Raw genomic sequence first — 12,626 nt, 5'->3', positions numbered from 1 at the left:
GTTGCTGCAGATGTGATTGCAATGAGGAAACAACACTTTATAGAAAGGAAACACTAAAGAAACATTCTGTTGGGTGGAGTAGATGGGTCACAAGAGACCGCAGAACCATGAGTAGAAAATATGGACAAAAATATTCATTTGCACAGAAGGATACTGCCTTACAGAAGCTCAGTAAGTCATCCTCCAGACTGCTTGGACAAGCCCGTATTTGCAGTGCTGACAATACTAAGAACACATGATGATATTGTAGGAGATCTTAGGCACATGTTTAAAATGCTCTATAAGAAAACTCAGAAGACCTAGAAGATCCCATGTGGATTAAGACAGGAATATCAACAGCATGGTATTTTGTTTGAACTCCTTATAATGGTCCAAGCTGGGCTAATGCTGGGAGGAAGATGATTATTCAGTATGTTATAAAAAGCATATGTCATCTTTCCTCACAGTTCAGCTTTTTGGATTAGAGATGTTTATCAAACAACTATGCACTTGGTGATGAACTAGGGATCTCTATGGGAGTTTCAGTAGGTTTGATAACTTTAGTCTTGAGCTATCTGTAATTATGCAAACTCTACATCTCACCTTTCTCATCTTCTGAATGATCTTTTTCCCATTAATGTGGAAAACAAGGAGATTTTCATGTATCCAATTAAAGGGAACAGGTTGTGAAATGATGAACCATGACTGTATATACTTACTAGTCTGAAAAATGAAAATAATAGGAAAGTGGAAAATTCTTTGGTTCCCGTAACATATCTGTTGGTAAACAAGCCATGCTCACAAAGAAAGCATCAACTCTCGCATATAGTCTTACGCATGCTGTTATCCTAAGCTCAGGAATAAAGGGATAAACATTAAGTGAAACAAGAAACTGGCACATATTTTTAAATCATTATATTTCACAGCTCCTGAATGTTATAAAGTTTGTTAAGTATTAAGCACATTGATTGTGGGCTAGCTTCATTCCTACGAATTGTTTTATTCATATCCAAAGATACAGCCCTTTTCATACAATCTCTATTTATTTTTTCTCAACTATTCTTGTCATTCTTTAGATGAAGGGAGAAAAAGAGGAACTCTTCCTTTATATCAGTAACCTACATGCTGTATTTTTTGAGAAAGCACAGGAATAATTTTGGAAGGATATTTTATTTCACCCCCCAGCTTCTTGAAGATGAGCTGCATTAAAATGTCTTCAGAAGATTACAGTGTAATCAGTAAACGTAGACTGCACAAGCCAAAAGCCCCCCAGTGTGCCAGGGATTAACACTGAGAATATTTTCCTATGTATCAGTTATTATTTAACCATTCTCAACCAGTCTGTCTTCTCTCCAGTATTCTGCCTACTTCTCAGGGTAACTCTGGAAAAATCCTGTTTTTCTGTGAGTAACTGCAGCACATCTCGTGATAAACCTATGCCTGGGACAGGCCGATTTTGACCACCAGTGTTTCATTTTGTTGTATAAAGCAGCACATACCTAAATGTCACCTACCTGCAAATATGCAAAAGGAGCATTAACTAATTATTATTATACTGCTAAGTGAGCTCACTACTAAAGATACCACTTTTTACATGGCCTACGCTCCTTTCTGACTGAGTTCCATTTAGGTCAGCTTCTTCATCGCTGTTGCACCTCCCTCCTGATACCATCTCTTTTCTCTCTCTCCACATGAATGTGTATGCACACACACTTCTTACACTTAGGAATGACAGCATCAGGGAAAAACCTTTTAAATAATGAGTCTTCACGTGAAGAAAGCATTATTCCAATTCTACCCACAATCACAAAGTTTTTTACAGTATATGTTGACACACCATGTAATGAAAAATATCTTAAGGGGTTTTTTTTGTTCAAGTCAACATACATTTGTTCAGTAGCAAGCACAACACAGACCTCAAGCAAAACCATTTCCTATTTTTGGGTGCTGCATTCAGACCATATGTCTCTTGGGCACCAAAGATGGTATTTTCAACTAATAACACTGATGTAATAGGATTCTCTCAACCAATATCCAGAAGGCCAAAAAAACCAAAAACAAAAAAACAAAACAAAAAAACCCACCCCACCATGCACTGATGTAATGACTTTTTGGAATAAATATATAATAAACATAAATAGTAAGTAAGCAATAAGTAACATACATGTGTAGCAATTTAAGAACTCCTTCAGAATTTGTTACTAAGTGGCACAGAAAAAATTTAAACTCAAGAAAAGTGTTAGTATAATGTAAATAATTCATATTTACATCATCTTAACTAGTTTCCAAAAGTAAAATGATAAATTTAACGTTTTACTAAACAATCTTTAAATACTCCAAGTTCCAATTCTAGAATTTCAATAACCAATATAGCTTTGTTCTTCTGCACGTACACGGTGATGCCACATTTTAACCAGTGAGAACTAAAATATTGCCAACTACTGCATTTAATCTGCAAAACGTATGCATATAGATAGTAACGGCCTTGAGTAGCTTCATGGAGTCCTGCAGGGCTTTTGGCATCCCTAAAGCATGTATGTAAACATTTCAAAAATCTATGCTTCAAATACAATTTTTACAAAACAAACAGAATATACGCCAATTAAAGTAAATATTGCCAATAATTCTACTCCACCTGTTACCTAATTATTTTTAGCCTTTTTTTCTAAAGTAAACTCTCATGTCATGATTCTTACCTTTGCAGCAGAGTTTGATACTCCGTGTGTGACATTTCTTATGAGGCCACCAACATTGCCATATTTTATAAGTCCAGTAACACCTTCTGAAACATCATTCAATAGACCCATAGGGTTGCCAAGGAAATCCACAGAACCTAGAATCCTTGCTGCCTGACTAAGCAGCTCCTGTAAAATCAAAGGGAAGGGTGGAATATCACTTCTGGATCACATGTTAACACCAACAAGGTTGATTAAGCAAACAATCAAAACCCAAACAAACAAAAAAACCCCACCATCACCCTGCAACAAAAGCCTGCACAAAAACAGATGGAAAGTTTTACTGAAGTGAAGAGATTCTATAAATCAACACACAAATATCAGCAAGATCAGCAATACTTTCATCTTAAAATGAAGTGTATTCAGAATAAAAGTATGTGATGCTATTTCTCAGTATACCAAAATAGTAATACAACACAAACACAAACAGCTAGTATTCACGAAATAGTTCCCCCTCATACCCAGCGGAGGCCTCAAATCAAGAGAAGTTCAGCCTTTGCCACAGTAAAATCTGTATGCCACTTACCTCTTGAAAGTGTTTCAGAATGTCATTAATGATAAACTCCCGTGTTTCATATGGATGGACCCTAGTGAAAGGATCCAGATTAATCACAGCATCTTCAAATCGGATTAGAGGAAATCCCAGCGTGCTTTTCAATGCCTAATTAAAAAAAAGATATTACTATTTTACTCCTTTTATTTTTATCTCTATTTATTATTCACAGCACTCAAACAAACTTATCCCTAAACAGGTAACAAATGAAAATTATCAGAAGCAGCTAAAATAGTTTACCTCTGCCATGTGGATTCTTTGAAATAGAAGGCAATCATTCCATAAGTCTTTTACATATAAGCAATAATAAAGCTATTAGGTAACCATTTGTTCAATACTTAGTAATTAAATGCACTTCCTGATGCATTTCATCTCCTGCAGTTGACATTCATACTTCAAAACAAAATCCATTTAAGATTCCATGCTTAGCACTTTGTTATACTTGTTCAAATGTTCCATTAAACTGAACCCTAATTTTGAGGCTGAAAATCTCCTTGATATGTAGTAAAGACAAAATTGGATGTTTTCCACTTTGCTGGAGCACTACAAATGGATTAAGCGTCACGATGAGGTGGGATAACCTACACAATTTCCTGCAAGCCTGAGGCTTGTTTCTCAATATTATTTGGTGTACTGACATTCTTTAAAACTAGCTTTTTCAATTATTTTTCAAGGAAGAAAAAGTAATAAGCACATGGGCCATCTGTACTTCATATGGTCTATACATAAAAACTGTATTGAAGGCAGACAAGCTATATATAAGCAAATACTTGAAGACAAAACACAATCTAATAGACTATGCATTCACAACAAAGTTGAGAAGGAAAGAAACAAGCCTTCTATAATGTTCTATTTGTGAGCTGCTTTAAATTAACCATCGTTTTCCCTTAAAAATAGCGCAAATAGCAGTAACTTCTAAAAGTATTCTTGTGAAACAGATTTTTGCAGTTTTCCAATATTTTACAATTTTTAAAGTCATATCACAACATCTTACATACACATCGTCTTCCACACACACAGTGTATAAATACTGCAAATAGAACACTGCTATGTTGCTCCCTCAGCAAAGAAAATAATGGAAGAAAAGAAGAGGGAAGAAGGAAATGGAAGGGAACTCATGGCAAAATTTGAGTAGCCACAGCAGGGTGACTCTGAAGGAATCAGAAACACTATGGTACTTCCACAACCTGTAAAATTACTTCAGTGCTGTATTGTTCATCACACACAAATGTCCACAAGAGAGCTAGAGGAAGACAATTCCTTTATGAGGTGCTTCCATTGAACCATTTATTATATTTAACTGAATGATGATGTCAATTTTTTGAGAATACAACTATCTGACACATTCAAATATGACTTGCCAATTCAAAGTGTACTGAAAATATGTCGCTAACTTCAAAAGTAATATATTCCATCTTGACTGACAAACACAACATATCTGACCTCAGCCTTGGCAAAAAAGAAAAAAAAAATCTCAATGGTAAGTCTTGCATACTTAAAACTTTTCTACATCAAAAGTATCACTATTATTAACACTAATGCCTGCTGGACAGAAAAGTGGACAGGGATTACAAAAAAAGCACTGTAACTTGGCGATCTTTGATAATTTTCTGCAAGACACTATTGGTCCCCAACACTGTTTGGAAATATATATAGTAACTCTGGAAAAATTATCAAGAAAATCAGTTTTTTAAGAAGAAACAAAAAGATCACTTCTGTTTCAGTTCTTGATAATAATGGCATCTGCACAGTCACTAACATCAAAAATACTGAAGATGGCAATAAGCCTGACACTTGTGTTGCATCTTTCTACATTAATCAGTGGAGCGTGCTTGGCAGTACGTAATGTGAGTTTTTCTGCCATCTGCAGGCAATTAGGGTAAATTACATGTCTGATTTAAGTTTGTAAGTAAGAAAGGACCTATTTATTTTTTCAGTAAATGGATGACTGACTAACTAGAGTAGTCCTCATTAGTGACTTGGGTAGGAAGTAATTTCCTGTTTAATTATCAGATATTAAATAAGGCAACTTTGTTGATACTGGTACCTAATAAAAATAATGTGTCTGTACCACATTACCAGACAGCAATGTCCAAACTTTCCAAAATCATTTGAGGTGCTTAGAAAATCTGCTACAAAGGCTCTACTGTGATTATGCTCTCCCTCCTACCCTGAACTCTCCTGTGCTACAAGGAACTGAATGGAACTCCTTCTCTGAAAGTTAATATACAGGATACAGTCAGTGCCTGTTATCATTAGGAAAAAAAAAAATGTGTGTGTGTGTGTAAATATATATATGTGTGTAAATATATATGCGCCAAGTTTTCTCTTGAGAACAATGCTGGCAGCTGCCAGTACATATCTTTTTCCAAAGGTGGTGGAAAATCTAAACAGGCAGTGCACATTACCAGTTTCTTAAAGACAAAACTCCCCATACAAGAGCATAAAATACTACAACATCTTCCAAAAAAACCTGTGTAAAAACCTGTAAAAAGGCAGTAAGTGCTCAGCTAAACTCCAGCCTTGTCTAAGTGCATGCTTTTGGAAAAACTTCTCTTCCCCACCAAAGCACATCAGACTGATAGACTGTTTCTCTACGCACCACTAACACTCTTTCTCTCTCGTATGTAAAGATATTTAGATGATGAGCATGCTTGTGTTGAAGTTAACATGCAAAATCCTATACTTCCAAGGCATTGCTGAATGGTTAAGAATAATTACAGCTTGTTATTAAATTGTCCTCCTTTGGAATACTTTTAACAAATGCTTGTGCAAGAGTACAGGTTGGAGGACACTCTGGGTCATCATGTTAGGACTCCACAATACACTCTCATTCCATAAAACTGAACTTTAAAAGCATGCACATATTAATGTCCACAACATCATGGACAGAAAGAAGCCTAGTCAGGATCCCGACTGTTTTGAAAATACAACTTAAATAAGACAGCTCAGTTCCTCCACAGTGGGGTACAGTGATTACTAACTGTAACTACTGACTGCATAAGATATTTTTACACACACACACACACACACACACACACACACACTTTTACACTTTTAATCAGCTCCCATCCCTTAGAGGAAATTAGCTGAATTAGCTCAGAGGGAACTGGAATACTGCTGATTGTTGCCACCTTATCATGCCCAGGAAGGTCCCAAAGCACAAGCTGAGAACACTGGACTAGATTATTTTCTTGCTATAATTAAGCACCCACTTCAATTCATTTCAGTCATCTCTAAATTTGGAATCCCTGATTTACCTGAAGAACTGTGCCAGAACATTTATTACCTCATGAAAAGGACCAGGTTTTCCACCTCTAAGTCCACACTTAGCGTGAATTCACATTAATATTGAACCAAATTAGAGAGTACTTGTGCAAACTCTCCAAATTCAATGAGAAAACATTCCTCCCATGAAAACACTCAACTGACTTTTGCTGTATTTCTGCTAAGTTCTGTCACTTCTTATCGTACTCCACTCTCACCTTACCACCCCCATACTATTGTATGTTTTAAGCCTCTTTAGGCTACTACAAACATAACTAAGATCCTTTGTAAAGTAGTAAGTAATTAAGTGCAGTAGGCTGTGCTTCAATTGAAATAACAGAAATAAAAGACTATTACAGAGGAGACCTCCATTCAAAAAGCAGAGAAACAAAAGCAGACTGCATGCTCTTCTAGCCTGGAAGATGAAGGGGTACCAAAATGCATATAATGGCATGAACAATCGGCAGAGAAGTTTCCTGTTTTGAAACAGCTGCTAGAAGATTTTGGTGTACAAGATACTGTGTAAATGGAAATTAACAGTACCAAATTTAAAAAGCTTGTGTTCCCTTTTCCTCCTATAATAGGATATCTTTATTTGGAAGTACATTCTGTGAAAGCAGTGGCTTACCTTGAGATCCAAAGGTAGCTTGTTGGAAGTGAAGACACTCAACTTAATTTGGGGCACACTAATTTTGAGATTTTCAAAGTAGTATCGCTTTTGGCTTCCACCTTGTTCAACAACCTTCTCATGGAGATTTTCATCATACTTTTCAACCTCTGCATCCAGACATAACACAGGAACCAAAACAGATTATATACAAGTATATGAATAGACATGAATACACATTTCATAAGGAGTTATGAGTTTTTCTGTACAAATAGGAAGTATATGTGACTGCTAGTGCAGCCAGCAAAACTTCCCATGCCTAGTGACACCAAAGTCATCTTTGAGGCTCAAGAAGTTTTTTTTGCAGATCTGCCTTCATCTCCAAAATCTGAATTTATTTGTAGTTAAAAAAAAAAAGGAAAGAAAAGACACCCAAATGCATAGGTGGAGCATGAGATTCCATCATCAGAAGAACCTATTACAATTCCCACACCTATTATGTTTTCACAGAACGCTAGCGCTATTCACTGTAAGACATGGAGAGCTTTTCCAGCTATGCTTCTCTTCCTCCACATGTCATCCAAGTCAGTTGTTCTTACATTTTCAAACAGCCCAACAAGGATGCTTCCTACATACTTTGTCCCACATTTGCATTAACCCTAAGTCCTTCCTGTATTCCGTTTCATCTCACTCACTCTCCCCAGCTGCTACTTCCTCCCCTCTTCTCCCATCATAGGCATCCCACAGTACACAGGGAACTGAAGAAGAAATCGGAATACTGACTGAGTGAGAAAAAACAAAAAGCAGCATGATGCTGTCCATTCTTCATTTAGAAATATGCCTAAGCTGACTGAACAGCAGCAGGCCTTATGAAGAGGATGAATGCTGAGCTCACGATGTAGCCTTCCCTTTATTATGGGCACTACGTTAGTGACTGAAAAGAAGAGGAAAATCTAGTAACAGCTTAAAAATTCAGAAACGGCCTCTGAGACCTTGACTTCTCCAACAAATTTCATTGACACTAACAGGTTCATTAAGTTATTTCTGAGAGCATCTTGGTAGTGGGAGGAGGCAGAGGGGAAAAAAGAAAGATGACAAAGTCATATAAACACTGTAGCCTTACGAACTCAGGTTAAAAGATTAAACATGTTGAATGTAAATGACACAATAAATTCCATTATTAATTCTGGCTGAGTCTTGGATGACATCATCAGCATCAGTGGATAAACTACAGAGAGAATATAGTAAGTAAGGAAACAAAAAGATAGCAAAGGCATCATGGTAAACCAAAAGGAATGACAGATGATTGGTAAAGAGGGTGGTAAGAGCAAGACTCAAAATCTTTAATTCTTCCTCGTCAGTACAAAGCTAAGTCTCCAAGTCTTCTGTCTGAGCAACTGGGAAATGTAATTTTTCAGAGAACCCTAGGAAAATACTGTGACATCTTCAGATACTGCAACTTTGAGCATCATTAGTGGGCTTGCCCACACTCAGAAGTGTACCAAACACACTTTTTCCTGGAACAGTTATTTTAGGATGAACCTCTACATATCCTTACTGCATAAAAGTGACTTTTGCAATTGCTACTCCTGAATAGACATTTCAGGAAATTTATTCAGGAAATAGATAAGCCCTAAGATTGAAGAACTGGAACAATATGAGATTAGAAGATTCAAAGGTCTGTTTTGTTTCAGTGAATGCAAAAAACACTTATATTACAATTAAAGCCAGGGGTATGGATTCCACAGCTTAAAAGATCAGACAGCCAAAACTTTCCTTCAATGAACCTAGAGGAACCACCCAAGAAACAAATGAACAGAGATCCAGTTTCTAGTGTAGGGTTTAAAATAAACAAACGTTACTAAATAAGGTGGTTTCCTAAATTAATAACACAATTTTTTATCCCAATTTAGATGAATCCAGATACAGGAACTTAAGATGAATATTGAACTCCTTTCTGTAGAGGTTCTGCTCAGCCACTGTGTCCAGGACAACGCTATGTTACATGAGTCATTGCCTGAATACTGTAACTAACACAATATTATGTGAACAGCTTTGTACAGGCCATTGAGGCATTAGCCTTCCATTTTTTTTTTGCTCATTTGTTGAACGGTCAAAGTTTCCAAGCAGCTAAAGGCCTTCTAACACAGTTTGCAAGGTGTTTTGAACTTAATTTTATATGCAAAAATGATGACAATAACTCTGCATATTGAAAAAATGGTCTTTGTAATTTTATATCATACCTGATTCAGACTGATCGTAGCCAAAGAAACTCAGTAACTTCAGAAGCAGTTTCTCCTCAATTTGAACTGTGAACTTCCGAGCAGTGATCATCAAATGCTACAAGAGATAAACAAATCTCAGTTTACAATATGAATACTGGAAATACGATCTGAATAAGACATTAAAAAGGACACTCTGTTCTACCTCAACAGATTATTTTCATTGTAATGGATTCAAACTAAGATTTCTACCACCAAAATGTCTTTAGCACTTTTCTTCACTTAGTTACCTGCAACCTGTGATGCTTGTTTAGATTTTTTTTTTTCCTTTTTGGAATGTATCATGCTTCGCTATCTAACAGTAACACTTCAGAATCTGATTTTTAAGCGGATTCCAAGACCAAAATCAGCTTTTTTCGAAAAAGTGTCACAACACAAGTGTGAAGATTCCAAGTGACAAGCTAGGTCTTGATAACCAACTCAGTTTCACCCTCACAATGGATGTTACAGCTGGTGGATAACATTCTAAATAACATGAATAGCCTCAGTTAAGGTTTTATGCTGCAAGATGACAGTTTATCATAGAGAAGTAGTCACCCCACATGCAACTTATGAAAAAGCATAGCACAGAGATTCTGGTTCGCTGTGCTACAAGCATACCTACCAGTTCTGAAGCGAGAACAGTCAGCTTGAAGAATAAATCACAGACATGAAGAAATAGAGGTCTGGCCTAATTTGTTATATTTTTTTAAACATATTTGTTATCCAGTTCATCACTATAACATAGCTTCAAACATTCTGAACATGAGGATGGATATAGTGTCCTTTAAGTCTCAGTATTAACTCATCATGAAGAGCATTTACACAACTGATTTCATGCAGACTACCAGTAAAAATTAGGAACAGATAAGGCCATTTAACAGAACAATACTTGCATGGCAACAATCAAAGATTGCGGCTTACCTTGTATATATCAGTCAGTGCATTTTTACTGGGAAATTTCATTGCATTTACTTGCACTGCAGGACCAGTCTCAATGGTCTCATTTTCACTCATCTTAGGTGTCAGAAAGAGCATAAAAGGCTGTGTGGTGCCAATAAGTTGGTTGTCCACCTACAGAGTGAACAAGGCAGACAAAAGAACTGGAATAGCTGACAACAAAGAGGCTTGATTTTGCTGTTTAACTGAAGACTTAAAACCTTGAAAAAAATACGGAGTTATCCATGCCCCCTGAGCCAGGGAGATACCAAATATATTTGGTTATTAATCACCACAAAACCATCCCAAAAAACATTCAGAAATACCCTTCATTAGGAAAATGGCTATACCTACCAACACATAAAATGGATACAACAATGAATTTAATAGGTTGACTTTTTTTTTTTTTTTTTTTTTTTTTTAATCACAGCCAAAAATATTAAATGACAGAAGAATTAAGTTAGTTCTAGATTTGACTGATATGTCTTTTCTACAAAAGTATACACACTTTTCCTCCAAGGAAGTCTTACGCGTTGGAAAGAGAATTCAAATATTTTAGAGTTTTGTTTTTAAATAAATCAGGTTTTACAGTCTTTAGTTAAACTTTTGAATTCTGAATTTGAAAGACCAAACTGAAAACAAAACTAAAGGCAAAACTTAAGAACTGAAATCTCAGTAAGAGCTCTGAACATTTTTCAAACCTATTATGAGAGGGAAAACCCCCCAAATCCATGAACAAATAAATTTGTTTCAAAATGACAAATACCTGTACATCTTGTACACTAAGTTCTAGCACCTGACTTGTTGACAGCTGTGTGTAGTGGACATTAATTTTTGTGAGGCTTGCAAATACTAGCTCTTCAGGGACTTTGTTGACTAAAGACAATCCTATTCCACCTTCCAGTTTCACAAGCACCTGAGAAAATAATATTTGGAGAGAAAAAAAAAACAAAAATAATGAATACCTATTTCTGCAAATAAGGTATTTTTTTAAACCCGTATCCAGAGATGCTGAACAGCTCATTGCTGATGAAGTCTTCAAATAAAGAGGTCTCAGACATTTAAATTCAGCTTGTAAGAATGAGAAGTTTTAGCAGAAAAAGATATAAATTCATCACAAGAGATCATGACAGGGGAAAAAAACCCCAATGAAATAACTCTTAAAAGCTAGAGAGGAAAAATACTAGAAAGAAAACAATAATAATAAAAAAGACAGGTATTAGTTGTGATATCTTACTTCTAATTCCTGCTCTGTATCTGGATTTTTTAACTTCCGTAGATCTTGTTCCGTAACTGGAAGTTCATCTCCTTCACAGGATAAACGATCATTTCTACGTTGGTTAAAATCTGTTATCTAATAAACAAATAAGTTACTATTATGATCACTTTTCTGTTTACAAACAACTATACTGTCCTACCTTATAAAACTATTCTTTTTAAAAGTAAATACAGTGAAAATCTTCCTTGTAATTATTTCCCTGTTTTATGAGATTCCTCCCCCCTTTATATCATTATAAAGTTAACACCTTAGTAAGGATTTAGAGACACAATATGGAGAAAGATATTCCAAATAATGAAACTAGATTCCAGTTAATGAAGGACCTTCACCTGTAGAACTCGAGTTGGTCCATCTGGAATGACTCTAACAGCTAGGACCCCTGACCCAGGCCTCATCTTCTGGTTTATGAACTGCTGTTCAGGTGGAACTGGCCCCAAAAGTTCAAGAGAAGTATCAGGACCAAGAACAACTTCTGCTCCATCATAAAGACCTCGTATTCCTCCTTTTGCCTGGAGAAAGAAATAAGAATAAAGAAAAAAAACTGATAGGTGAAGGGTTCAGATAACTATATTTAAATACATTGATTTAAAAGTGTATTTTATGTTTCTGTCCTTCTTACACAGTTGGAGAAGAAAGTTAATAACTGATATGAGCAGTCTTCCAGTGAGGGTAATTACACATTTCCAACTTTTCAGAACTAAGAGAAGAATGGCAGCAGTTTTACTTGATATTACTAAAGCTTCTGGTCACTCATCTTTAATAAGCTGGGAAGCTAGAAGAAATAGCAAAGATCAGTAATTAACTATTCCTCCTGCGTGTTTAGAAACTGAGACTATCACATTGTGATCAAACACTGGCAGTTCTTCCTGAGAAGTTCTTCAAAACGATAGAAAGCTTCATAAAAGATGAACTCTGGATTTGCAAATAAGATGAGAATGTAAACCCTTACTGACTCTTCTCAGTAACAACTTATTAGCACTGGGATGCAGGGCTTTTTGGTTGCTTC

At 36.0% G+C, this 12,626-nt stretch overlaps 1 protein-coding gene across 7 annotated transcripts in view; it reads right to left on the bottom strand.

Annotated features, from left to right (window-relative positions):
• VPS13D (vacuolar protein sorting 13 homolog D) overlaps positions 1 to 12,626 on the bottom strand; it is a 119,505-nt gene that overhangs the window by 42,630 nt on the left and 64,249 nt on the right. For 6 of the 7 annotated variants that reach the window (XM_067310891.1, XM_067310890.1, XM_067310892.1 and 3 more), the window contains 8 exons: positions 11,950 to 12,129; positions 11,579 to 11,695; positions 11,108 to 11,257; positions 10,327 to 10,476; positions 9,385 to 9,481; positions 7,163 to 7,311; positions 3,241 to 3,375; positions 2,676 to 2,843 (listed from right to left, as the gene is read on the bottom strand). In XM_067310891.1, coding sequence (XP_067166992.1) covers positions 2,676 to 2,843; positions 3,241 to 3,375; positions 7,163 to 7,311; positions 9,385 to 9,481; positions 10,327 to 10,476; positions 11,108 to 11,257; positions 11,579 to 11,695; positions 11,950 to 12,129 — 1,146 coding nt within the window. Of the gene's footprint in view, positions 1 to 2,675; positions 2,844 to 3,240; positions 3,376 to 7,162; positions 7,312 to 9,384; positions 9,482 to 10,326; positions 10,477 to 11,107; positions 11,258 to 11,578; positions 11,696 to 11,949; positions 12,130 to 12,626 lie in introns of those variants that run through there. The other variant, XM_067310895.1, reaches the window with a different exon arrangement.

The sequence above is a fragment of the Apteryx mantelli genome, chromosome 26 (genome assembly GCF_036417845.1).
Source record: "Apteryx mantelli isolate bAptMan1 chromosome 26, bAptMan1.hap1, whole genome shotgun sequence".
NCBI classification, from domain to species: Eukaryota; Metazoa; Chordata; class Aves; order Apterygiformes; family Apterygidae; genus Apteryx; species Apteryx mantelli.
The sequence above is the reverse complement of the archived record's forward strand: the minus strand, read 5'-3'. Positions and strand labels throughout refer to the sequence as shown.